The 26,557-nt window shown below is 42.5% G+C and overlaps 1 protein-coding gene across 2 annotated transcripts in view; it reads right to left on the minus strand.

Annotated features, from left to right (window-relative positions):
* CLSTN2 (calsyntenin 2) overlaps positions 1-26,557 on the minus strand; it is a 398,548-nt gene that overhangs the window by 140,863 nt on the left and 231,128 nt on the right. Inside the window, exon 1 of one of the 2 annotated variants that reach the window (XM_042954751.1) lies at positions 16,833-17,183. The exons of the other annotated variant lie outside the window; for it this stretch is intronic. Within the exon in view, the coding sequence (XP_042810685.1) occupies positions 16,833-16,836 (4 nt within the window). The 5' untranslated portion in view covers positions 16,837-17,183. Of the gene's footprint in view, positions 1-16,832; positions 17,184-26,557 lie in introns of those variants that run through there. 2 annotated transcript variants of the gene reach the window in all.

A 26,557-nucleotide genomic window follows, 5' to 3' on the forward strand; every position in this document is an offset into this window, starting at 1 on the left:
GCGATGCTCACATATTTCTCACCAGCTCAGTATGAGACAAGATTTAGCCTCTTTCGAACAGAAGCTAGAATTCATGCAGCCCTCATCCCACCTCTTCATCTGATACTTGTGCTCCTGTTGCAAAAACACGCATTCAGTTTTTTATCCATTCATTCACCTTGTAGGTATTGATTAGGGACTACGTGCCCAGCACTGGTGAAACTTGGATGAGCAAAACCAAACCCAGTCCTAGCATATATGCTGCTGGCAGTTCAGTGGGGGGGACAATAAGCAATCCGATGATGACATCCCTAAATAAAGAACAGTGATCATGATGCGTGATTGAAGGAGAGCTCCATGGTACTAAGACAGTTCTGACCTGTCTGCCGGGCAGGGAGCACTACCTAAGGATGTGACAGCTGAGCTGAGATCCCAGGAGGAGAAGGAGGGACATGCCCAGGCCAGGAGGGAGGAAACTGAGTTTCAGGCAGAGGGGCAGATGCCCTGGGGGCCCTTCAGCGGGAAAGGACATCTTGAGGCCACCAGGCCTGCAGGGGCCAGGGTGGCAGGAGCACAGGCACTGGGGCAGGGCCAGCTTCACGGGCATGTGACCTGAGAGCCACATGGCACTCCATGCTTAAGAGGACCCTGAGCTTGGTTTAAACCTCTGTTGTTGCCATCTTGAATTCTTAATCATTTTATCTTTGAACTTGTGTTTTGTACCTGAAGTCTGATGGGACAATGCAGCAAGTCCGGGAGCAGAGGAGACAATGATCCATTGTTCGGTCTGCCCCATTTACTTCTAGCGCTCAGGATACCCAGTGAGCACAGAAACTCAGTGCCCTTACACTGTGTGGGAGTTCAGCGGAGGCAGTGTGAAGGTAAGCGTATGGTGTCTAGGACTGAGAAAGCAGGCAGCGGACAATCCCGAGAGGTACCTTTCCTGTTCGAACCCAAATTGATTTGAATGCAGAAGGCAGGCAGGGATGTTTTAAGAAACATGACCAACCAAAGAACTCTGTCTTGTCTTTTCCTACTCATGGTACTTCCCTGTAGTAGTCAAACACTTAGGCTGAAGACGGCAGAGAGGAGGAAAGCTAGGACACCCTGCAGTTCCTTTTGTTTGGGGCTGCCCTTCCTACCAGTAAACCGAGGGTAGAGAGCGTGGATAAAATGTGTGCACATCAAGAAGCAAAATAAACACAGTTGAGCGCCGTTTGTGTTTGTGTGGCATTTACAATGCTCTGGTAAAGAATTGAATACATAGGCATACGTGAGCTATGAAATGTGAATTCTGTAATTTTCGGAGACTCTGCACAGCAGTTAACTGCTCTTATATTTGCATTTGAAACTGGCATTGCATAGTATATAGATGAATGGTAAAATTCATGCCCATAATTTAGCATTCTAATCTGTCTTTACTTACAACGGCGTCGAGTAGCAAATTAAGAGACCACAAATTGAGAGAGGATCTGTAGAAGGAAGGTCCCGGGATGGAGCGTGAAGGCGGAAGGATATTTAAAACTGCGGGCTCGGGTGCTGGTATGTTACTCACTGGGCTGCCTCCATCTTTTGTGAGGTCTACCACTGGAATGTGTTATTACTAATAAAGAACTGCAGTCGGGGAGGGGGGCAATGTGCATAAAGGGTCTGTAATGGTGACGATAAGTGGGGGTGTCCATGTAAACATGTCACTTCTAAAATGTGGCTTTCTAATATGCTTTCATGGGTAGGAGAGTAGCGCAGTGATGGATACGCACGCCAGCCAGCAGTGGGCGCTGTGGGGAAGTGAGGCCGGCAGCACTAGGCTGCTAGGCCTCTGGGTGTGACCCGCCCTGACTGTGGCCCCAGGACGCTGAACTCGACTTCCCCAAAGGCCCCCTTGAAAGGCCAGGCCGGAAGATGGGCCCCTGCAGGGCGGGGGGGGGGGGGGGGGCATGAGGCTCTCACCCCTCCGCACCCCTGTCTGCCTCACAGGTACCTTCTCCTCCTATAGTGCACCCTCGCAACACCTAGGCAGACACTGCTGGAGCTGCTGCTCAAGTCCTCCCGTAAGAGTCTGGGGCAAATGAATGAAATTGACGCATGAATGGGGGAATGAAACAGATTTTTAGAATATATTTTGATCCTAACCTTGAATACCCTTGAACAGCAGGTTGTGTTGATTCCATTTTTCAGATGCGGAAACTGAGTCTCAGAGAGATCAACTAGTTCACCCAAAGCCACTGTGATAGTAAGGACCAGATCAAGGACGGATTTAGACCCTCTGATTCTAACTCCAGCACCTTCTTTGTTCTTTCTTGTTGCCTATCACTGGGCCAGTGTGACATTCTAGGATACCGGTTCTCCAAGTGCGATCTGTGGACCCCTGGGATCCCCGATACCCCTTCCGCCGGGTCCACAAAGTCAAAATTAGCTCTCTACTGACATTCATGCATTATTTGACTTTTTCACTATGGTGATAACTTGTACTGATGGTACAAAAGCAACAGTGAACAAACGTGCTGTGCCTTAAGTAGACCTGGCTGAGTTCTTTACCACATAGAGTTGGAGTAAAAAAAGTAAAAAAAAAAAAAAAAAAAAAAAAAAAAGCCAATTTCACCTAAGAATGACTTGAGGGGCACCCGAGGGGTTCATTGGGTTAAGCATCTGACTCTTGATTTTGGCTCAGGTCATGATCTGACTTCGTGAGATGGAACCCAGTATCGGGATCTGCACTGACACAGAAGAGCCTGCATAGGATTCTCTCTCTCTCTCTCTCTCTCTCTCTCTCTCCCTCTCTCTCTCAAAATAACAAACTTTTTTTGGAAAAAAACACAATGACTTGAATAATGCAGTAAATATTATTGATTTAGTTAAATCTCAGTTCTTGAGTACACATCTTTTTAATATTCTGTGGAACAAAATGGAAAGTATACGTAAAGGACCTTGCACAGCAAAGTATGCTCTAAGAAAAGCATTTGTGTGAGTTGAGTGGGAGCTGAACTAGGACCTTTTTTCATGGAATGCCTTTTTGACTTGGAAGAATAATTGTTAGACAAACTATGTTTATTCAAATTGGAGGGTGTGGCGGACATTGTTTTAAAAGTGAGCCTGTCACTCCAAAGAAAAGAACTGGTAGGATTTGTCACCAGTGACAAAATGAGAGCTTTTAATTTGGAAAACTTGTGTCTGCCACATTAAGTTTTAACCATTTACCAATATATTAATATTTTTCTGATGAGATGGTTAGTGGTATTAATGAGGGTGACTGTGTGATATTGTAGAATGAAATACATCGGGTTTTGAAAGATCTACTTGCCAGTGAATCACTGTCTTCCAAACGATCAGTGTGTAGTATTGCACAGTCGTGTTATGGGTAAAACAGCCATTCAAAGAGCGAGTGCAGGGGTGCCCGGGTGGCTCAGTCGGTTAAGCGTCTGACTTCAGCTCAGGTCACCATCTCTCGGTCCGTGAGTTTGAGCCTCGCGTCAGGCTCTGGGCTGATGGCTCAGAGCCTGGAGCCTGCTTCCGATTCTGTGTCTCCCTCTCTCTCTGCCCCTCCCCCATTCATGCTCTGTCTCTCTCTGTCTCAAAAATAAACGTTGAAAAAAAAAAATTTAAAAAGAGCGAGTGCATTTTAATGTAGTGGTCAGTATACGGTAAGTTCCTTGATGCGATTTCAGATTCCTTATTATAACGAACCTTTAAGAAACTATTACTTACGAAGTTCTGGTGTTGTATCCGAGAAGAATATCTACAATTATCCGAAAAGATTTTTAAAATTTCCTCCCTTTTCCAGCTACATACCTGGGCGAGGCTATATTTTTTTCTGCTTGCATACTTCACCTAAACAAATGTATTTCAGCAGACTGAAGGCAAGTGCAGATACGAGGATCTCGCTGTCTTCCAGTAGGCTACACATTGAAGAGATTGCAAAAAATGTAAACAACAATACCACTCTTCTCACTAACTTATTTTGTTTTGGAAAATATAGTCAAACTATGTTATTTATGTTAACATGTAATGAATTTATTATTGTTATTTTTAAGTGAATTAATAGATAAGGACTTGGAAGTTTCTCAGTTTTAATTTCTTATATAGTAAATATTAATAGACACAAACCCACAAGACAAAAGCTGTTGGGGGTCCTTAATATTGTTTAAGAGTGTAAAGGGGTCCCGAGACCAGAAAGCTTGAGAATTACCGTTCTTATAATTTACCAACTACGCTTTCCACCCAGATCATGATTCCATATCCCGTTCCTGATGCTTAAAAACACAACCTGTCACCTCTCAGAGAACTCAGAATCTCAGAGCAACACAACGTGCTTTGTATCTTGCAATCAAAGGTTTTGTAGAGGGTGCAGCTAGGCAGAACTTGATGGCTCTTGGAGCCAAAGACACTGGACTCGAACCCTACCTGTCTGGTTAACCACCTGTGTGACCCTGAGCAAGTCACCGACCTCTCTGTGCCTGTTTCTTCATCTATAAAATGAGACGATATTAGTAATAGTCACCTCAGCAATTTTGGTTGTTGGGTGGATTAAATGAGTTAATACATACAAAACACTTAATAGTGCCTGATATGAAGTTAAGTACTACATACGTGTTAACCCTTATCACTGCCATTATACTGAAGAAAAATCACACACTTCTGGCAAATTCCCTGTTCATGTTTGAGAGCTGAAGGGGCTGAATGTGGAGATCATTTCATCAGCAGAAATATTTTGAATCATTCAAGAACAGTCTGCTCCTTGAAATACCTGGCACCTGTCAGCCACAGCTTACACACACCTGCTTTCCTGAACATCCCTGGTCAATGACTATATCCTGTGTCCCCAAAGTCTCATCCAGGCCCTGTACTGCTTCACAGGGAGAGTTTGTGAGGTAGGTTGGCTTTGTCTGTCTGATTTTGCTTGTCTCGGTGGCTGGAGGTTGTTAATGGCCTTTATTGTGCAAGAGTCAAAGGTGCTAAATAGTCAGCTCTGAGAACCATGTTACCCAAAATGGCTATGGTGCCCCCCTTGAGAAACACTGTACCCCAAGCATGTAGCCAGTTTTCTGTTGGAGCTAACGCCAGCTCAGTTTCATGGCTCCAGACCTGTGGAAAATGATAGACCTTGTAAAGGCTTCTTCTCCAGAGTGGTGAGGTGCCTCCAGATGGGGATGATGCCATCTGCTTTCCGCGGCAGGCTGTGGCCTCCAGCAGGCACACTCGGCAGGCAGTGAACCCTGACCACGCTGCCAGAGGGCTGGGAGGGTGTGCTTTTGAAAGTGTACCCTACACCTCTAGCTGGAGCCATCTGCAGTGACTTTAAGTATAATAAAATGGGAAAGGACAAATGCCAATCACATCAAGAGGCCATCACGTCCAGAATATCCGATCAGGACTGAATTCAGAGATAAATCTATACTTTAAAAAAGAAAGGGGTGATTTTAAGCCCTCTTGCTCCAGATGAAAACTTAAAATATCCCCAAGTAGAAAGTTAAAGGGGAAGGTTCAATGGATCGTCACTTCTGCTGGTCCTTCGTGCGTCTGGGTGGCGGGAAGATGGCCTTGTTTGGGGTCCCCGGCTCTGTTCTTCTCAGCTGTGTGACCTTGGCTGGTTCCTAAATCCCTCTTCATATAACTGAGGATGAACCATGCCTAATCCTGAAAGTGCTAAGAGGCTGCCACGACACACTAAACGTGAAAGCACCGTGCGAAGTATAAAGGTCTACCTGCTTTTTCTTATTGCGATAATAATAAATCCTGCTTCCAGCCTGCAAGTAGCTAAATGCATATTGGCAGCGTACCTTATTTCTCTGAGACACCAAAGTCAGGGGGAGGGGAGGCGTCACCATTTATAGCTTTCTGTCTACTTAGTATTGAGCAAAAGAAAACATACTCTTTTATTTAAAAAGCCATCTTCCTACATTCCAAGATCAAAATTCCCTTTCCTTTTGGAAGATTTAACACTAGTTATTGCATTGCTGAGAAACCAATGAAGACAACGCATTTTTCCTTATTTGGCAACGACTCTTGAACAAACAAATGCTATAACAACCAATCTATATGCTGAGAGACTTGAAGAAGTCCCCCTGGCTCAGCTCGTCACAATGAGGTCAAGTAGGACTTAAAGAGATGTCAGACGGTCATTTGCTCCGCCTGGTGCCCAGTGGTCTGGCGTTGAAGGACTCCAGGTACAAAAATGTGCTGTATTCGTCATTCACTCAGCAACCTTCCCTAGGCATACATAATATAGTTAAAAGCAGCTGAGTGAATAATAATTTATAAAATTCACTGCAGCTCACATTTATTGAGCATTTACAATGGACCAGGCTCTTACTCCGGCCTACAGTGAAACCAACCTGCATCTTTTGCAGTGCTGACCTACCTGGCCAGGGGCTAGAGATCCGGATGAATCAGAGACTAGCTCTGTGTTCACAGACGGGAGAAGGGGGCAGATGACTAAAGAATTAAGCACAATGAAGTACTCAAAGGCTGCAACAGGTGTCTGTTCTGAGTGTGGGGAGAACACAAAGCACGATGGCCAGTCAATCTCACCTTTACATGCTTCCAGACACAGTTGTGTGCCACCACGGAGCCACCACAGAAGAGTGTTATGGCTGCCAAGGGGAAAGAATATCAGCCTTAACAGCGCCGGTGGGACAGGACCCTGCCTGTGGACCCCGTCATGTCTTCCTCTTGATAATGGCATTTCTGTGCCTTCATTCCTAGCAGAAGGCTAGTACAGGTCATTGCCTGGCCTATGAGATGGCTCTTTCCTAGTCCTGTCGTTCGCTGTGCCCTTGCCGGTGGGAGCCACACCCTTGCTCTCCTGCTGACCTCGCTGGTTGATCCCAAGGTGTCCACAGTTCTGGTCAGGTGTTGCCACATGGCAGGATGAGGGAGGGAGCCAGGAAACCACACTGACTAGGATAGTGACTGAGTTCATAATGACTGAATTAAAAAAAAAAATGTTTATTTATTTTTGAGAAAGAGATAGAGTGCCAGGAAGGGAGGGGCAGAGAGAGAGGGAATCCGAAGCAGTCTCCAAGCTCTGAGCTGTCAGCACGGAGCCCGATGTGGGGCTTGAACCCATGAACCGTGAGACCACCACCTGAGCCAAAGTTGGACGCTCACCTGCCTGAGCCACCCAGGCACCCCATAATGGCTGAATTTTTAATGTTTGGCAAGAATGTGTTAAAACTCTGTGTCTCAAAAATTACTGACCTGAATGCAATTACCACATGGGAACACACACCTTTCTTACCGCCAAACAGGAACAGGGGACTGTCAAATAAGGGTAGAGAATCTTATTTAAAAATGAAGGGCTCTTGTTTGCCCACAGCTGTTAGGTGCAGTTCAGTCAGATTCACTCCATGATCATTATCTGGAATCTACTTCAACTAACCTCTACTTGTCCTTTAGGGGAAGTAATGGATGTTGAAGTGCCTGGAGAGTGAAAAATGTCCTATGCAAATGTCATGGCCCTTTAGCACTCTACAATTATCTCCATCAACAAAGTTTTTGTAAGCATCTACCTCCTGCAAGGAGGGAATCTTAGGAGATACTGAGGTCCCCAGAATGAGGGCCAGGGCTTACAACTTCAGAAAGAGGAGCTATCCATAGGACCAAATAATTCTTTTCTTTTCCTTTTTAAATTTTTTAATGTATATTTATTTTTGAGAGACAGAGAGATAGCACGAGTGGGGGAGGCCCAGAGAGGGAGGGAGACACAGAATCCAAAGCAGGCTCCAGGCTTTGAGCTGTCGGCACAGAGCCCAACGTGAGGCTGGAACCCATGACTGTGAGATCATGACCTGAGTGAAGTTGGGTGCTTAACCGACTGAGCCACCCAGGCGCCCCTCTTTTCTTTTACTTAGTCGAAGTATAGTTAACATACAGTGTTATATTAGTTTCAGGCATACACTATAATGATTCAACAAATCTATACATTGCTGTGGTCTCACCATGATGTGTACATTTGATACCCTTTACTATTGCACACATTCTCCCACCCACTTCCCCTCTGGTAACCACCAGTGTGTTTTCTGTATTTATGAGTCTGGCTTTTTTTTTTTTTTTTTGGTCTCTTTTTTTTTTTTTTTTCGCTTTTTGTTTCTTAAATTCCACATATGTATGAAATCATATGGTATTTGTCTTTTTCTGACTGACTTATTTCACTTAGCATTATACCCTCCAGATCCACCCATGTTGTTGCAAATGGCAAGATTTCATTCTTCTTTATGGCTGAGTAATATTCCAATATATATATTCTATTATCTATCTATCTAGATACAGATAGCACATTTTCTCTATCCATTCATCTATTCATGGACACTTAGGTTGCTTTCGTATCTTGGCTATTATAAATAATGCTGCCATAAACATAGGGGTGCATATATTTTTATCAATTAGTATTTTTCTTTTCTTTGGGTAAATATCCAGTAGTAGAATTACTGGATCATGGGGTAATTCTGATTTTAATTTTTTGAGGAACCTCCAAGCTGCTCTCCACAGTGGCTGCACCAATTCTGCAGTTCCACTAACAGCGCAGGAAGGTTCCTTTTTCTGCACATCTTTGCCAACACTTGTTATTTCTTGTGTTTTTTATTTTAGCCATTCTGACAGGTGTAAGGTGATATCCCACTGTGGTTTTGATTTGCACTTCTCTGATGAGGAGTGATGTTGAGCATCTCTTCATGTGTTTGTTGGCCATCTGGATGTCTTCTTTAGAAAAATGTCTATTTAAGTTTCCTGCCCATTTTTAATCAGATTATTATTATTATTGGTGTTGAGTTGTATAAATTCTTATTTATTTTGGATGCCAACCCTTTATGAGATATATCATTTGAAATTATCTTCTCCCATTAAGTTGCTTTTTTGTTTTGTTGATGGTTTCCTTTACTGTGCAGAAGATTTTCATTTTGGTGTAGTCTCAATAATTTAATTTTGCTTTTGTTTCCCTTGCCTAAGGAGACATTTCTAGAACAATGTTTCTATGGTCCATGTCAAAGAAATGTTTTCTCCTTGGAGTTTTATGGTTTCAGGTCTCATATTTATGTCCTTAATTCATTTTGAGTTTATTTTTGTGTGTGGTATGAGAAAGTGGTCCAGTTTCATTCTTCTGCAAGTAGCTGTCTGGTTTTCCCAGGACCATTTATCAAAGAGACTGTCTTTTCCCCACCGTATATTCTAGCATACTTTGTCATTGATTAATTCACCATATAAGTATGTGTTTATTTCTGGGTTTTCTATCCTGTTCTATTAATCTATATGCCTATTTTTGTGCCAGTACCATACTGCTTTGATTACTACAGCTCGAATCTGTAGCATATCTTGAAATCTGGGATTGTGAGGACCAAATAATTAATGAGTGCTAATGAGTTCTCAAGATAAAACAATGGAACATTACAAACTCCTCAATTAACCAGGAGAATACCTGAAGACTAATATTTATTTATTTTTTTTTAATTTTTTTTTTTCAACGTTTTTTATTTATTTTTGGGACAGAGAGAGACAGAGCATGAATGGGGGAGGGGCAGAGAGAGAGGGAGACACAGAATCGGAAACAGGCTCCAGGCTCCGAGCCATCAGCCCAGAGCCTGACGCGGGGCTCGAACTCACGGACCGCGAGATCGTGACCTGGCTGAAGTCAGACGCTTAACCGACTGCGCCACCCAGGCGCCCCCTGAAGACTAATATTTAAATAGAATTGGTACAAATCATACTGACAGGTAAAACCTTTAAATGTCTTCCGGTCTCCTTTTTCTCAGTGTCCAAGCAGGGTCTTAACATACGGTCTCAACACTGAACAAGTCAGAAGTTCTAGTCCATACAAACCTGAAGGTTTTGTTTGCCTCCACCCAGTTTTTTTCTCCACCTGATTTTCTTTAATTAATTTTTCTCATCTACAGTGTCTCTAGGAATTTGGATAGACATGGGATGTAGGTTTCCCTTTGAAGGATGCCTTGTGACTACTCTGCACTTTTCAGGGCAGAAGCCACAAGCCACCATATGGCTTTTGAACACTTGCTATGTGGCTAGTGTGACAGAGGAACTGGATTTGAATTTTATTTCATTTTTGTCATTTTTGAATTGCTCATTTAAGAATAGTTGCTCAATTCAGTTACTGGAAAACTTTTAAGTATGTCTGGGTATGTGAATCAATTTTTTGCAACTATAAATTATACAAAATCTACAGACAGATCAAGTATTTCCAATGAAAATTTAGAGTCCAAATTGAGATGTCTCGTAAGTGGAAAATACACATCAGATTTGAAAAACTTGTTTTATGGAGAATTTCTCACAAATGATTTTCTATTTGATAACATATTGAAATGATAATGTTAGATATTTTGGGTTGCATACCACATTATTGAAATCAATTTCATCTGTTTCTTTTTATTCATTTAATGTGGCCAGTAGAAAAGAAATAATTATGTATGTGGCTGGAATTACATTTCTGTTGGACAGGATTGCTCTGCCTAATTAATAGTATACATCATGAAGGCTAATTTTCCCATAGAAATAAACATAAAGTAGAGAGGAGGCATTCTATAATAACTGTAGAACTGTTCTGCTTCAATGCTGATTTTTATTTCTCAGCATTATTCCTAATATTTAGAGTAATGCTCCCTCTTAAAACAACTGCCCATTTGGCTTTCTTCAGGTGATTAAGCCAAATTTAGCTCAAGTTCCTGAAGTGCTGACTGTCAGGCTTTTAATTAGCATGGCCTCTTAAAACTTTGGATGGCTTTTATTATAAAACAGAAAATTCTTTGAAGTTTTAATGACACTGCATACTTAAATAATCACACATTGGTCACTTGTAGAAATTCAGATGTAGGCACTAACAAATGGCTTTTGTGAATTATCATCTAAGGTTGAATGGCAATAGGATTTGAGTTTATAATTCACTTAGTCACCAAAATTAAAAAGGTATAATCCTTTAAAAATAAAGTTTTATTTTCATAACATAAATTTAATAATCTTACATTGGTACTTTATCAACAGTAAAATAATAATCTTATAAAAGAATAATTATATATTGCATGTTGGGTCATATTATGTCAATATTCTTATACTTTTCTAATTAGAATATTAAAATTCACACAAAACATAATACACTGTGTTTATTTCCCTGAAACTGGGAGGACAGCAAACTTGGGTTGTGAAAGGTACAAATAAAGTGGGCCTAAGGAGTTCTGCTTCTGATGTGCATAGGCTTCTAACACACGACCCTCTCACAATACCCTTAACCCTAGAAAAATAGCTCCCCACTCCCAAAGACCTGAAGCCTGGGGAGTGACAGATTTTGGAGAGGAGCAGAAAAAGCTACTAAAAATGGGTGAGTTCTCTGATTTTTAATAATTCTTAAAAACGGTGATAAAATTCACATGACATAAAATCTATCATCTTAACCACTTTTGGGTGTATAGTTCAGTATTACTAAGTGCATTCAAGAGTTTTCTGTTTGCTCCCTTGCCCCGAGGGCGGTCACAGTCCTTGTGGAACAAGGGGCTAAAACTCTGATTTCTATCAGATGAGCGGGCCATCTTTCTGGCCAGATGAACGGCACTGCTGGAAGGTGAGGGAGGACTCTTGGAGAGGAGCCAGCCAGGGAAGGGACAGCCCAAACTGTGTTTCAAATACCCAAGTCTCTGGCCGGCCCCAGAACTGTGCATGTGGGGGACAGACTGAAAGCCGTCTGCATTGAGATCTGAACTACTGTCCATACGAGGCAAGAGAGAATTTATAGTTTGAACTGAAGTAAGTGAATTGAATTGCCTGTTAAAACAAAACGTCAACCGTTTTGAAGGAATCCGACAATCCAGTGCCAACTTGGCCCAATGTGTAAAATATCCAGGATATAATCTAAACTTAATTGCCATATGAGGAGTCAGGAAAATGTGACCCTTTCCCGAGGGAAAAGACAACAGGGCCCAACCCCAAGATAGCTCAGCTATTTGTATTTTCAAACAAGTATATTATTTATTCTTATAAGTATGCTCAAGGCTATAAAAGAAAATATGCTTAGAATGAAGGAAAAGATATAAATCTCATCAGACAAATGCAACATAGAAAAAGTAATCTAGTACAAATTCTATAATTAAAAGAGATAATATCTGGGATGCCTGGGTGGGTCAGTTGGCTAAGCATCTGACCCTTGATTTTGGCTGAGGTCATGATCTCATGACCAAGAGATCTGCTCTGGGTGTGGAACCTGCTTGAGATTCTCTCTTTTTCTCCCCCTCTGCCCCCTCCCACTCACACATGCTCTCTCAAAAATAAATAAATAAATAAATAAATAAATAAATAAATAAATAAAGTAATATTTGAAATAAATTACTCACTGAATGGACTTGATAGAATAGGTAAGTGAATGTGTGATAAATCAATATAAAAGTATCCAATTTGAAGAAAAGAGAAAATAAAGACTGCAAGGAAAGAAACAGAGCTTTGATGACCTGTAAGAAATCTGAAGTAGAAAGAGAAAAAATATTGAAGAAAAATGTAACCTCAAGGACCTATGGGTTGATATCAAAAAGTCTTACATAATAAGTCATTGGAGTCCCAGAAAGAGAAGAGAGGGAGAATGAGGCAAAAATAATATTCAAACAAACAATGGCTGAGACCTTTCCAATTTTGGTGAAAGACATGTATTTACATGTTCAAAAAGCCAATAAATCCCAAGGGAAATAAAGATGAATGAAACTATACCTATCTACCATAAATCTGAAGATAAAGAGAAAGCAGCCACAGAAAAACTGGCATTAAATACATGTGAATGACTGCACACTGATCAGAAACCATGGAAGCTATAGGACCACTGTGTTTAAGGGACTAAAAGAAAAAAAAAATCTATTAGCCCATAATTCTAGAACAAGAAAAATGGCCTTCAAGAAAGGAGGTGGAGTGAAGACATTTTAGTTCATCTCCACCAGACTGGACTGTAAGAAATGATAAAGGAATTTTTTTTTCCTAGCAAAAGAGAAATGATATTAGGAAAACATGAGTCTTCAGGGATAAAGGAAGATCATCAAGAAATGTAAGTATCTAGGTAAGTCTAAGAAACTATTTTTCTCCTCCTATTTCTTTAAAATATATACATGATTGTTTAAAGTAAAATTATAACATTGTGTGTGTGGCTTATAATACATATAATTATAACACACGAGCACTATAGCATAAAAGATGGCAAGAGAGAGGTGGTAAATGTATCTATATGGCTGCAGCGTTTCTGCAGTTTGTACAAAGTGGTAAAATACCAATTCTAGGAAGCCTGTGAAAATTTATAGATCTATACAGAGAGCAAGTAACCACTAAAAATAAAGGAAAAGAGGTATAGCTAAAAGTCAGTGATAAACCAAAGTGGAATTCTAAGAATATTCAAACAATCCCAAAGAAGGCAGGAAAGAAGCAACAACAGAGAAACAAGTATGGGAGGTTAAACAGGTAACAAATAATGAAATGGTATATCTGAATCCAACCACATCAAGAATTACATGAAACATTCCAATAAGAAGGCAGAGATTACCGGAATAAAAATGTAAGCAATAACTATATGGTGCTGTCTACAAGAGATGCACTCTAGGTATAAAAACACAAATAGGCTAAAAGTAGTAGGTAGGAAAGATATCTGATACAATGGTAAGCACAGGAAGGCAGGAGGCAATTAATTAATATCAGATGAAACTGATGTCGAACAAATAATGTCGCCAAAGAAGGTCATTTTATAATTACAAATGGAAGAGATAACTATTATAAAAGCACATGCATCTAATTACAGAGCCTCAAAACATGAAGCAAAAATGGACAAATTTAAAGGAAGAAATAGACAATTCTGCAATCATAGGAAAATTTTAGTAATTGATAGAATAAGAACACAAAAAAACAATCAATAAACTCACAGGTAACGTAAACAATGCTATCAACCGCTTTGTCCTAACTGATATTTATAGACCATTACGTCCAGCTGTAGAATGCACACTCATTTCAACCTCACAAGTCTTGTTCACAAAGACCATGTATAGGCCATAAAATGACCCAATGAATTTAAAAGCTGAAATCCTAGAGTATGTTCTCTGACCATAATGGAACTAAATTGGAAATCAATAACATTTAACTATACGCAATCTAAAGAAAGCCCAGATATTTGGAAATTAAACAATACACATTTACATAATCCATGCACAAAGAAGAAATTGAAAGAGAAATAATTAAAACTGAAAATACTACAAATCAAACATATTAAAATTTGTGAAATGCTGTTAAATTGGTGCTTAAACACTGATAGTTTAAATGTATCTATTACAAAAGAAGAAAGAGCTAAAATCAAGAAGGTCCTAAAAGAGTAAAGCAAATCCAAAGTGAGTTAAGGAAAAAAAACCCTGTTGATTATTACCATATTTAAATCACATATTAGATCATTTAAAATTTTTTTGTAGAAGATCTTCCCACAAGGAAACTCCAGGCCCAGATGGTTTCTTTGGTTTCTATCACACATCCAAAGAAGAAAAACACTAATCATATATCATTTTGTTTTTAAGAAAGAGAGGAGGAGGGAATGTTTTCTCCTTTTCAGAGGCTGGCATTACCCTAATACCAAAAACTGGCATAGACACTACAAGTGAAGAAAATTACAGACCCCTGTCTATCATGAACATAAACACAAAAATCCTCAACAATGTATTAGCAAATTTAATCCATCTCTATAAAAAGGATTATGACTAAGTAGAATTTAACCCAGAAATCCAAGTTTCGGTCAATGTAATTTACCATACTAACAGGAGAAAGGAGAAAAACCATATGGTCCCTTCAATAGATGTAAAAAAAAAAAAAAATTCGCCAAAATTCAAAATGCATACCCAGTAAAATCTCCCAGTAAACTACAAATAGAAGAGTTGTTTAAACTGATAAGGGGCACCTGTGATAAATTTACAGCTAACATCATACTAATGGTGAAATATTAGATCCTTCCTTCCCAAGGTCAGGAACAAGGCAGGAAGCCTGTCCTCACCACTTGATAGTTCTTGAGTGCATATTATGTGCCAGATACTGTGCCCGTGGCTTTAGAGAAGAAACCCTTTGTGCAAGGACCAAATTTCCTCCCATTACAGAGATGAGCATGTTGGCGCACAGGGAGGGGAGACTTGCCCAGTGTCATAACGTAATCGTAAGCCACGATTTAACTTCTGATCTCCCAGACTTCAGAGCATGCCTCTTCATCACAACTCTTTTCTCAGTAGCATGGCGATGATTATTAAAGGGAGCTAGACGCAGAGTAGAAACTTCTGGGTCTGGCTTCTTCACACTTTCCCCTCTCAAAGGCCGAGGGGCAAAAACCATGGCCTGTGCTTGTCAGGCCGGAGCCTAGCAGACGCAGCAGGCTCACTGGTGTGTGGTCTCCAGGAGACGCGAAACAGCCCTGCCTGATTTATGTGCCTCTATCAAAGGCGCCATGCTGTCCATCAATAGGAATATTCAAATTATAATGGTATTTCGCTACTAAAAGGGAGTCTGATTGGCTCATTTTCATTATTTAGAGGCAGTTAATTAAAAACTCAGCCGATATTTATTTTGCTCCTTTCACATCACCAGTGATTTCTGGCTGCTAGGTTTTCACAGCATTACAGTTTTATGACTTGACACGGCTTATAGCGGGTTTCTTATGGTTGTGTCTCCCATTACTTTAATTTCAAGCATGGCATTAAAGCGCTGTAAGATTTCAGCCATTACTGGTAAGTGTGAACCCATCGTGGCACCCATCTTTATGAAAGAACAGACTTTACGGGATCATACTCCAGGGAATGGACCCAGGTTCCTTCTACAGGGAGAGTATGAGAGTTCAGCTTTTGAGCAGGTGAAAGATCGACCCCAACTGTTCTACTGGCCAGTAGCAGGTAACCTTAATGCGAGGCCCATCCAGATATTTCATTATCTCCTAATGATCGAGAAGGAGTTACTATGCCCAAAAATGGCCCATGTCAACGGTGACATTTCCAAGAAAGCTAATGTTTTATTTCTCAAGAATCATGCTAATTTTGCAATTCACTCTATCAACTATCTAAATACAATATGACATTAACATTGTTTACCTTTGCATCTTTGAATAGAATTAACTCTACAAGAAAATGTATCATGTTTATCTGGTGATTCCATACCTGCTTCAGGCAGAGAGAAGCCTTGCTTTGAAACTGTTGCTTGAAGGTTAACTTATCAAGGAGCCAACTGGTGATTAATACTCAAGGTTTATAATCTGTAAATTAAGGAGGAACTAAAAACACTCTCTTTTTTAGAGCCAAAACAGGCTCTTTGCAGTTTACCTGCAAACAGAAACCCGTGGAAACAGAAAGGCTTGCAAGCTGCCCAAATGAGAGATTAGTAAGTAGCTGTTACTGCCATTTGCAGTCTTTGTTGCCAAAAAAATGAGGGGCGCCTGGGTGACTCAGTTGGTTAAGTATCTGACTCTTGATTTTGGCTCAAGTCATGGTCTCCCGGTCATGGGATGGAGCCCTGTGTAGGGCTCCATGCTAAGCATGCCAATCCTGCTTGGGATTCTCTCTCTCCCCGTCTCTCTGCCCCACCCCCTCTCACTCATGCTCTCTCTCAAAAGAAAGACAAAAAGAAATAGCCATCCTAGCTGCTCTTGGCCAACTAACGAAGAACACTTCTTTGTATCAGGAGAACTCCTATAGAAGCTTCAAAACCCAGTTTAAGCATTACCTCTTTTGAGGAGCCTGTGCGGGCTTCTCAGGCTGAGATAGCAGCTCTCCCATGCCTCATGCTTCCCTGGCTCCCTGCACATTTCGTCCTGCATTGTCAATTGTGTCCACACATATTTTTTCCTTTTAGAGGTCCCAGAGGCAAGAATCTGTACTTACTCATCTCCTTGACTTTACTGCCCAGTTTAAGGCCTGGCTTAATAGAGGTGCTCAGGGAATTCTTGCTGGATGTCAAAGAAATAAAGTCTCAATCAATTCAAAGGAGTGTGGTATGATGGTTAATACCAGAGTCTTGGTATCAGAAATGACTTGTCTTCAAGTATGAGCTCCGACTTCCCTAACTCTGTGATCATTGGCCAAAATGCATTAACTTCTCTAAAGTTCAGTCTCATTGTCCATTAAATGTGAACAAAAACAGAACCCACTATCTTGGGCTATTATGAAGTTTAAAATCAACAAGTTTAAAATCAGCAGGCTGGCACAGAGAAAGGGCACAGTAATTGCTAACTCAGTGGTAGCTCCTCGTGCTGAAGCTGACACTCATTTTCTCCTGATTGTGACCTCGCAAGAGAGAAAGAGCCTCTGAGAGGGTCACCATGTGGTGTCAGAAAGATTCCAGCAAGGCCATCACTAAGACTCTGCTTCCAGGTTTCTCTTTGCCAGCGCTCACACCCCACCTCCTTCAAGCAGCCTCATTTGCAGGTCTGTTTAGCTCCTGTCCCAGACCCCCGCTTGCTTCTGGGGCCCTGAACGGTGAGCCCCTGCGGTGGACAGCTGTTCCAAGTACCAGGGATCCTCTCATGTCTGCCCGCCTCCCTGTACTTATCTTTGTAACTTACTTCTTCTGAGCTGATTCCACTGCTCTGTCCTTCCCCAGTTCGCCACGGACACTCTCACGCTGCCTGCATGATCTCCCCCAATGATCCTGCTGTCAGGGTGTAGTCACCCATTTGGCAGATGCGTCATCTGAGGAATAGAGCAACTGAATGCCTTATTCACACCGGGATCCGGCCCCACGTTTTCCCAGTCCTGGTACTCAAACTCTACGCCAAGCCACCTCCTTGTATGGCAAAGCCTCTGGAATCGATGAACAACCTGCAGGTACACAAGACCTCATATTTCCACTCCCTGACAAGTTTTGCCCATAATCCATATGCTGTGCTGAAGTTCCCAAATGTTCAGGTGGGGAGCCCCAAAGGGGCAGAGGCATATTTTAAATGTTTAATTCAAATTAAGGCTGGTGTCAGGAAAATCCATATTTTGAGCCACAGAAGAAAGAGAAATGGCAGCCCAATCAATATTACAGAAGTATATGGACTCTTTTACTGTTCTATCAATTCCTGGAGCTAATAAGTCAGCATCTCAGGGGACAGCTTCGGAGTTTAAAACAAAAGTTCAGAGGCCGCTGCCTGTCAGGCATGATTCTAGCTTTCGTTCTGATCAAGGTGAGTAGGAGATGAAGGGCCTTCTCACACATGGCCCAGACGACCCCCGGGCACCTCTCATCAACACTGGGACGGCTCGGCTGATAACAAGCACCTCCGCCGTGGCCGGCTAATTCTTCATCTCCTTGTCATCAATACTGCCGGCAAAGCCCCCACAGAAGGCACGCAGATTAAAATGTTAAATCAAATCCAGAAGAGAAATTTGAAAATCAATTTTAGGTTCCCGAAGAAAAGGCCAGGGAGGATAATTAAGACTCGTAACTCCCAGGTTCAGCTGCTTTATTTTCTAATTCTGGAGCAAAATAAAACCATTATTTTCCAAGGAATCGGCTGGAAGAAGAATGCAATGGTAGAGCAGCCTCCGTGACTGAGAACCAGGGTGGCCAAGATGCTCCCAGTTCACGGACATGTACTCCAGTGAGCCACCCTATCAGCCGACGGACTTGGGACGCTCTCTCATTTTCTTTTCATGTACCTTTTTTTTCCCCCTCGGCAACAGAAAGCCAATGCAAATGTGAAAGGTTGGCTGCTTCCAAGTTTACAGTAAATAAGTTGAAAGAGCTGTAGATTACCCAGGCCCCGATGTCAGGAGCTAATGCATTCTCAATGTAACCCATTTGCAGCAGAGCCAAACTCTGCTTTGACATTTTCCTTCGTTGCACACGGATATTTGTATTATTGGTGCTTTGCTCTTGCTCTCATTTGCCTATTGTGATTCACACGGACCAGCAATGCTAATAGGATGCTTCATTTCCTCCGTGGGCCAGTGCAGGATAAATCACAGCTTCGTGATCCATTTCACCGTACGGTAAATACCCTTATGCTGCTGCTTACTTTCCATGCAAAACATACGTGAATGCAGTTCACTTTTAAGCTACCCAGAAATGCAAAGAGAGAGAGAATTCCTCCCTCTCTCAGTAGGGGGTATTTGTAGAAGACCTAGAAGAATTTAATTCCCTGGCTCCCGGCGAAGGTCACATAATTATGTCATCCCCAGTGAGCTCCAGAATTTGGCATACCCCAGAAGAGGAAAATTGACAGAAGGAGTCATTTTTGCAGCTCCCCGGAATTATTAATGTCTCTACTGATTGGGAAGTCTGCACTTCATGTTTCTACACAAATTTATCGGCAGTAGTTTTTCAGTTTTTCATCTTGCTTCAGCTTCCCGAATGGTATTTGGCTTAGAACTTCCATGACAAGCTTGGAGTTCAACTACTTCTATCTTTTGTTACTTGTATTCTCCCGGTCAATCACACTTCATGCATGGGATATTAGGAATCACGAATGCACACCTATTCCATACTGGACACTGCAGAGGAGGCAAAAGGAATGGGACTCCATCACTGTCCTGTAAGCTGCTATCTCCTTAGGAAGAGGAGCTGGGTGTACAGGGAACCCGAGGGCTTTAGACCAGAGAAGAAAGATTCAGAGCTCTTATGCCAATATTTCTCAACCTCAGGTTTTCAAGGATCACCTTCGTGATTTTGGCTAGAGTTGAGGAAGACTTGTGATATTTTTACTTCATAATTTTAACCAGATTTGATTATTTCTACTTCAAATAATTTCTAAAGAAGACTTTATTGCTATTGTTTGGAAAACAACACAAGCAGCCACAAAGAGAGAAAGCACTGTTTATGCATTATTTCTAGTATGACGGCTTTACCCTCACAGTGAGGAAATAGACATGTGTCCATTTCATTAAAATGGAGTAGGATAAGTACAACAGAGAGAAGAGGGGAGGGAGCAATTAATCAACTGTAGGGGTAAGGGAAGGCTTTCTAGAGGAGGAGATTCCTAAACTGGGCTAGAAGGATAACTAGGAGTTCATTAGGAAAACCAGAAAACCCTCCATACTCCATTGTGGTCTTACTTGTGTCTAGAACCAGCTGCAGTGTCTTGCTGTTAATTTACCTGCTGTTGTCTCTGTAACATGCAGAGACAGCACCTTACTGATTATCCAACATGGACATCAAAATCTATTTGCACCAACACTTTTCAAACTGCTTAGGCTGTTGCAGACATGCTCTGATCATTCCTCTTGTGAAACAACTCTAAAATGTTGCCTGTTTTCACATGCAGCATCTCTCATATGCTTTGATTATTGTGATTTATTTTAAGGTTTATTTATTTAAATCGTTATTTATTTTTGAGAGAGAGAGAGAGCACAAAATGGGAGGGGGGTGGGCACAGAGAGATGGGCACAGGCGGAAGACACAGTATCTGAAGCAGGGTCCAGACTCTGAGCTATCAGCACAGAGCCCGATGCAGCTTGAACTCACAAACTGAGATAATGATCTGAGCCAAAGTCAGACACTTAACTGACTAAGCCATTCAAGTGCCCTTATTTATTTAATTTGAGAAAGAGAGAGAGAGACAGAGAGAGAGAGAGAGAGAGAGAGAGATATGAATGAGTGGGGGAGGGGCAGAGAGAGGAGAGAGAGAGAATCTCAAGCAGGCTCCATGCTCTGTGCTAAGCCCGACACAGGCTCAATCCCATGACCTTGAGATCATGACCTGAGCTGAATTCAAGAATCAGACTCAACTGACTGAGCCACCTGGGTGCCCTGTTGTGATTTATTTTAAAAACCACACCACGGCTACTCTCCTTCCCCCAGGTTGTGATTCTCTGCTATGGTCAGAAGCCCAGCCTCTCTAGCTTGCCAAGAACTTGCCGTGAACTAAAGGGCACTGACCTCAGGAATGCCTGGAGATTTGGTTGTGGTGACAACCCTGAGCTGAAGAATCTATTCGCTGGTCACCTGGTAGGGGATAATCCCCCAAAGCCTTTTGCTTGGGTTTCCCTCATTTCTCCCCTTGGGGGGAACACAATCATTTCACTGTTCTCACAGAGCATGTATGAAGTAGGCTTGAAAACATGGAGTTTATGCCAAGGATAGCAGCCTCTGGTGTTTCCTCTTGGTGCAACACCATGTGTTTGTAGAACGTAGGTTTTTAGTAGGGTTATCCTATTAACCTGAGCCCCCAAGGAATGAGGCAGAGCACAGACCACAGACACAAAGGTAGTGGTGGCTGCAGGGGTGCTTGTCAATTTCCACGAAAATGAACCAACTTCTTTCACAAATCGCATTGATTAAATATCACTCGGTTGAAAGTAGAGTCATTCATTTTCCCCAAATGATCAGCTTCTCTCAGTCTTATGAGGCCACATCTCGTCTGGGGAAACAGTGTCTTCTGTTTCCATCCATTGGATAACCACAAAATAGTCCCCAATACCTTCTCAGTGTGCAAGACCTTGGCTGGGTGGGAGGTAGTCCATGGAGAATAAAACTGACAGAGACCCTGCAGTCTGGGACCTGGTCTGATGGAAAATGGCAAATATAAATGACTAAACACAAGACTGAAGATATGGTTATAAGTTGGGTTAAATGTTAGGAAGGGAATAAACAGGAAAATAACTGGGGGAGGGGATAATGAGTGAGTAAAGAACGAAAAGAAATGAGATAAACTGGGGAATGAGGAAGGAGGGTGGAGGGTAGCTGCGTAGTGTATTTTAGGTAGAAGAAACAACAGTGCGAAGGCCCTGAGGCAGAAGGGTACAAACTTCCACTTAGGGAACAGAAAGAGTCTGAACATGGTGGTGTCAGTGGCAGGAGAAGAGTTAGAGAGGTAGGAATGGACATATCATGTTTTTCCAATTCAAGGCTCTCTAGTCTGACCCCAAATTTATTCTTTGAGGACCCCTTCCTTCTTCCCTCCCTTCCTTTCGAGAGAGAAAGAGCACAAACCAGGGAGAGGGAGAAAGAGAATCCTAAGTAGGCCTGGAGCCCTACGTGGAGCTTGATCTCATGACCATGAGATCATGACCTGAGCTGAAATCAAAAGGTGGTCATTTAAATGACAGAGCCATCCAGATGCCCCAGGACCCCTTGCTTTCTTATACCCAGCAGGACACAGGGCAAATGTGGCCTGTGTGAGGTTGTTTAAAAATGGCAAGCTCCAACTGCTGATTCTGCAAGCTTTGATACATCACTAGCCCTGTGTCTGGTCCTACGCTCTTCCTTGCTTGGACACCTAGTTGGTCATTCTGGGAGACCTCTGCTGACATGCCACCGTTGGGCCCTCTACAGTGTGGAGCTAGCTAGAGGTGCAGGGTCAGCCCTGGTTGGCTCAGGCCAGACTCTCCCCTGAATGGAATGCCTATGTGGCCTGGAAGCGGTAGCTTCATAACAATGATGAGAAAAAAATCATCTAAAATCAGCTAGGTGTCATGTTGCATGCTTTACACATATTATGTCCTATAGACCTTGCGATGACCTTGGAGTTAGGTGTTCTTTTTAACTTCCGTTTAACAGAGTAAGAGGTGGCCGAAGTTTGGAGAGGTTTTGTGATTACCAAGGTTATACACTTAGTGGGTGGCTGAGTCAGCCTTAGAAATCATTGTAGACTGAACTGTGTACCTGCCCGCCCCCCCACAAAGACACCTTGAAGTCCTAACTTCAGAATGTGAGTTTATTTGGAAATAGGGTCTTTATAAAGGTAAGCGAGTTAAAATGACATCATTAGGGCGGCCTCTAATCCAATATGATGGTGTCCTTATAAAAAGGGGTTAATTTGGACACAGAGATAGCTATGCACAGAGGAAAGATGCTAACACAGAGCAGAAGGTGGCCATGTGACTGGGGAGATGCATCCACAAGCCAAGGAATGCCAAGGATGGCCAGCCAATGGCCCGGTTGACATCACGATTTCAGATTCTAGCCTCCAGGACAGTAAGACAACATATTTCTGTTGTTTTCAGCCACCCAGTTTGTGGCACTTTGTTATGGCAACCCTGGGGCACTAATATAGAAATCAAACCTGAGGCAGATAGACTCTTTCTGAGCTACAAATCCTGTGACCACATTTTCCCTCTGCTGCCATTGAAGTCCACCTTGGTCCTATGTGGGAGCCTTGGGGGCTGAAGAGGGAGAGAAGGTCTTGGAAGGAATGTCTGGTCCAGCCATGGAAGTTCTCATATCTGTGTCCCCTTCTGCTCCATTACTTCTGTGTGAGCAGATGTGGTTCTAGCATACAGGGAAGCTCCGAGCGTGCTTGTTAAGTACATGAGGAATTATGCATCAGAGTCAGCCACAGAGGCCTAGCCCGTGAGGCACAGACTGGGGGTATTTGTGGAGGGGTTGGGGTCGAGAGTTTACTGCAGATGCTTAACTAGGTTTCCTGCCTCTGCCCAGATTTTCTCAGGAGGAAAGAAACTACTCTTTGTCAGTGTTTCTAAAAGTTGGAGAAATTTCAGAATTAAAAAAAGAAATTCTTAAGTACTTCAATAAAAGGGCTATAAATATATCTGTTATTTCATTGTTATGTGCTGTCCCTTGAGGGAGCCAATCTGATAAGCATTCCAATTTACAACTGGCTGGACAAGGCTTGGAACACACATGGATATGTCGTTTGGCCATCTCAGGAAACAGGGCCAGGCCCTGGTGAGGGCCCTGCTCCCCCTCCAGCAGGGATCCCCCACAGGGGCTGATTTTGGCGGGCTTGCCTGGCTCTCTGACAGGCATGCACTCCCAGCTGCCCCTCACAAACATTTCTGGCTGTCCCCAAAGCCCAGCATTGTCAGAGTGGGCTTAGTGGTCAGTCACACACACCACTGTCAGGCGGGGTGATTGAACGGGCCCCAGATGGCTCTGATTCCAACAGCAATAGGCCTGGCAGTGCCTGAAATCCCACCACTAGAGTCTATCTGGGCTTGGATCATCCATGCTGGCATTTCCTGATGTTACTTTTGTTTCATTTTCCATTTTTATCTTTATGTGCAGTAGATAAAATTTAGAAATATAAAAAAGTTAAAAAAAAAGAATGATAATCCTACCTCTGGGAAGCAATCAAAAGTAACTTTTAGGCATATTTGCTTCCAATTTTCTTCCAGTGCACTTTTTTTAAATAGCGGAGATCATGTTTTATGTACAATTCTGTGTCTTACATCTCTGTTTCATATCATAAGAGTGTTTTCCTAGCTCATTAAAGACTCTTTGCAAGCACTACTTTAATGGCTACATACTATTCCATTCTATGGATATAGCTATCATATATGATTGGATCCAAGTGATTGAAATGTAGGTTGTTTTGGGGGGGGGCAAAGGAAGAGGGGGAGAGAGAGAATCTTAAGCAGGCTCCAGCCCAGTGCAGAGCCTGACACAGGGCTTGAGATCAAGCTTTGAGCTGAAACCAAGAGTTGGATGCTTAACCAACTGAGCCACCCAGGAGCCCTGTCATATATAGTTTTAAATATTGGCAAATTATGATGAATTCTTGGAAGTGGAAATACTAAGTCAAAGGGCATAGATATTTTAAAGTTCTTGTTGTGTTTTGCTCTTTTACTTAAGATGCAGCTTCCTGCTTCTCCCTCCTCACCAGGAGGACACATTTTATCATTAATGCTCCTCTGCCCTAATGACAGCCTCCCAGGACATGGAGAAGCCTTCCCAATTGTGGTGTGGACCCTGGCTGAATGACTATCCAATGACCCCCGGCAAGTTTCAGCCAAAAAGCTACTCTGAAGAGTCATTGTTGCCTCCTTCCCACTCCTGGCAACCTCCACATGACCTTGACCTCCCTGGGATCAGTCCCCATTGACACTCTGGGAGTGCATCCTTCTCAATATGGTCCTGGGACTGTCTGCTTGTTTTTGGGCCAGGCTGGTGCCCAAGACTATGAGCAAGAAACAGCAGGCTCCTGCTTGCTAAATGAGATGATCTCAGCTCCTGTTGGCAGACACCCAGTAGCAACTAAAGGGGAAAAGTGACCCATCATTGCTTCTTCCTTCCCCCAGAATGTGGCAGCCCTTTGGGGATTTTCAATTAGCACCTCACTCTCCGGGCAGCAGGGTGGGAATAGAATGGAGTGGGGCAGAATATGCTCACAGGGGAAACCTAGCTGCTAAGCTATTGTGGACAGTCAACATTGACCACTGAAGACTGCAGGCCTCAAGTGCATTTCAGCAGGTAGCAGGCTCAGGCTGTGATTTAAATCACAGTGATGGTGGCAGGAAGGCCAGGAGGGGAAAGCCATCTATAAATGAGCATCTAGTATACATCAAACACTAAATGTGGCATTTCATGTATATTAGCATCCTTAATGTTGTCTACACTCCTGAAAGCTAGCTATTTTACCAAATTTTAGAGAAAAATAAGTTGGAGTTCAAAGAAGTTACATGACTCACCTAAGGCCACAGAGCCAGTAAGTGACCCTCAGGCTTCAGACACAATCTGTCTGCTTCCTACACTGATGCTCCTTTTAGGTACTAGTGTCTAACGAAGCTTCTCCTGGTGGACTCTCAAGGCCTCCCTGCTGCTTCTTCCACAGCCAGGTTCAAATGTACAACAGGGTCCTCATGCCAGTGAACAAAGTCTAGGTCCCAGGTCTCTAGCAGACAGATTATATAGCCCCAAAGACAGATAAACAGAATTACTGCATTTCCAGTCCCACCTTTCCTAGTTCTAGCAGAGAGCTCTTAGTCTTTGGACAGAATCCATTAAGTCAGGAGGTTGTAGGCACTGGCTTTATACAGCTTGAGTGTGTAAAGTGCCTGGAACATAACACATATGAGCAGATATTAGTTCCCTTTTCCCATTAGGGTCAGATGGCTTTGCGGTTCACTCATCAAATATTTACTAAGCATCTACTATATGACATCCAGAGTACTTCCTATATAGGTCTGCTACCAGGAGAAGGAATTAGGGAGCACTCACAGCAGCAAGAGATGTTCTTTCCCATAAGTCCAACTGGCAGGAATGTTGTTCCTTTTGGCTTTAAGAATTCATCAAGAAATGATGATAAAACATTCCCAAACCCAGTTCACAGATCTTTCATTATGTCTTTTTCCAAGGAGTCTCATGAGTATGCTACAAATAACCTGGTGGCTTATTTCAATTAAACTGAGACATTGCTCTCTTGTTGGCACATTTTGCCAAGTGTTCTGGGGTTGCACAGTCTGGATTTACAGGACACCTCCTCATAGAGACTGTAAAGAATGTGATATGAAAAACCAACTTTGTTGCAACATTTAAAAGCAAAATCCAGGTAGGATTTGCCTCTTGGGAAGGGGATTTGGAATTTTGGCCAGTTGTCTACTAGATAATTCAGCTAAGTATTTTTAAACTTGTTAGTTGAAGAAGGAAGAGATGGAGGGATGATGCATAAGGAAGGAGAATCTATGGGAGAAGGTTATGATGTTATCCCAGGATTATCTGGAAGGAGAAAAGCATCCAGCCTCCCTCCCATCCCTGCCCATCACTGACCTTAGGTGGGGAAGCTGCCTGACAAAGTTTAGAAGGCACAGCCTTGAGTGAGTACTACTTGCTGCCATCCTGATGGCTAACACTGATGGGGGGGGGGGTGGTTAGTGTTGGAAGTGGAAAACTGAGCCAAGGTAAACTGCAAAATCAGATCTTCTCTTCCTGGTATTTGGCAGAGGTT

This window comes from Panthera leo, chromosome C2 (assembly GCF_018350215.1).
Source record: "Panthera leo isolate Ple1 chromosome C2, P.leo_Ple1_pat1.1, whole genome shotgun sequence".
NCBI lineage: Eukaryota > Metazoa > Chordata > Mammalia > Carnivora > Felidae > Panthera > Panthera leo.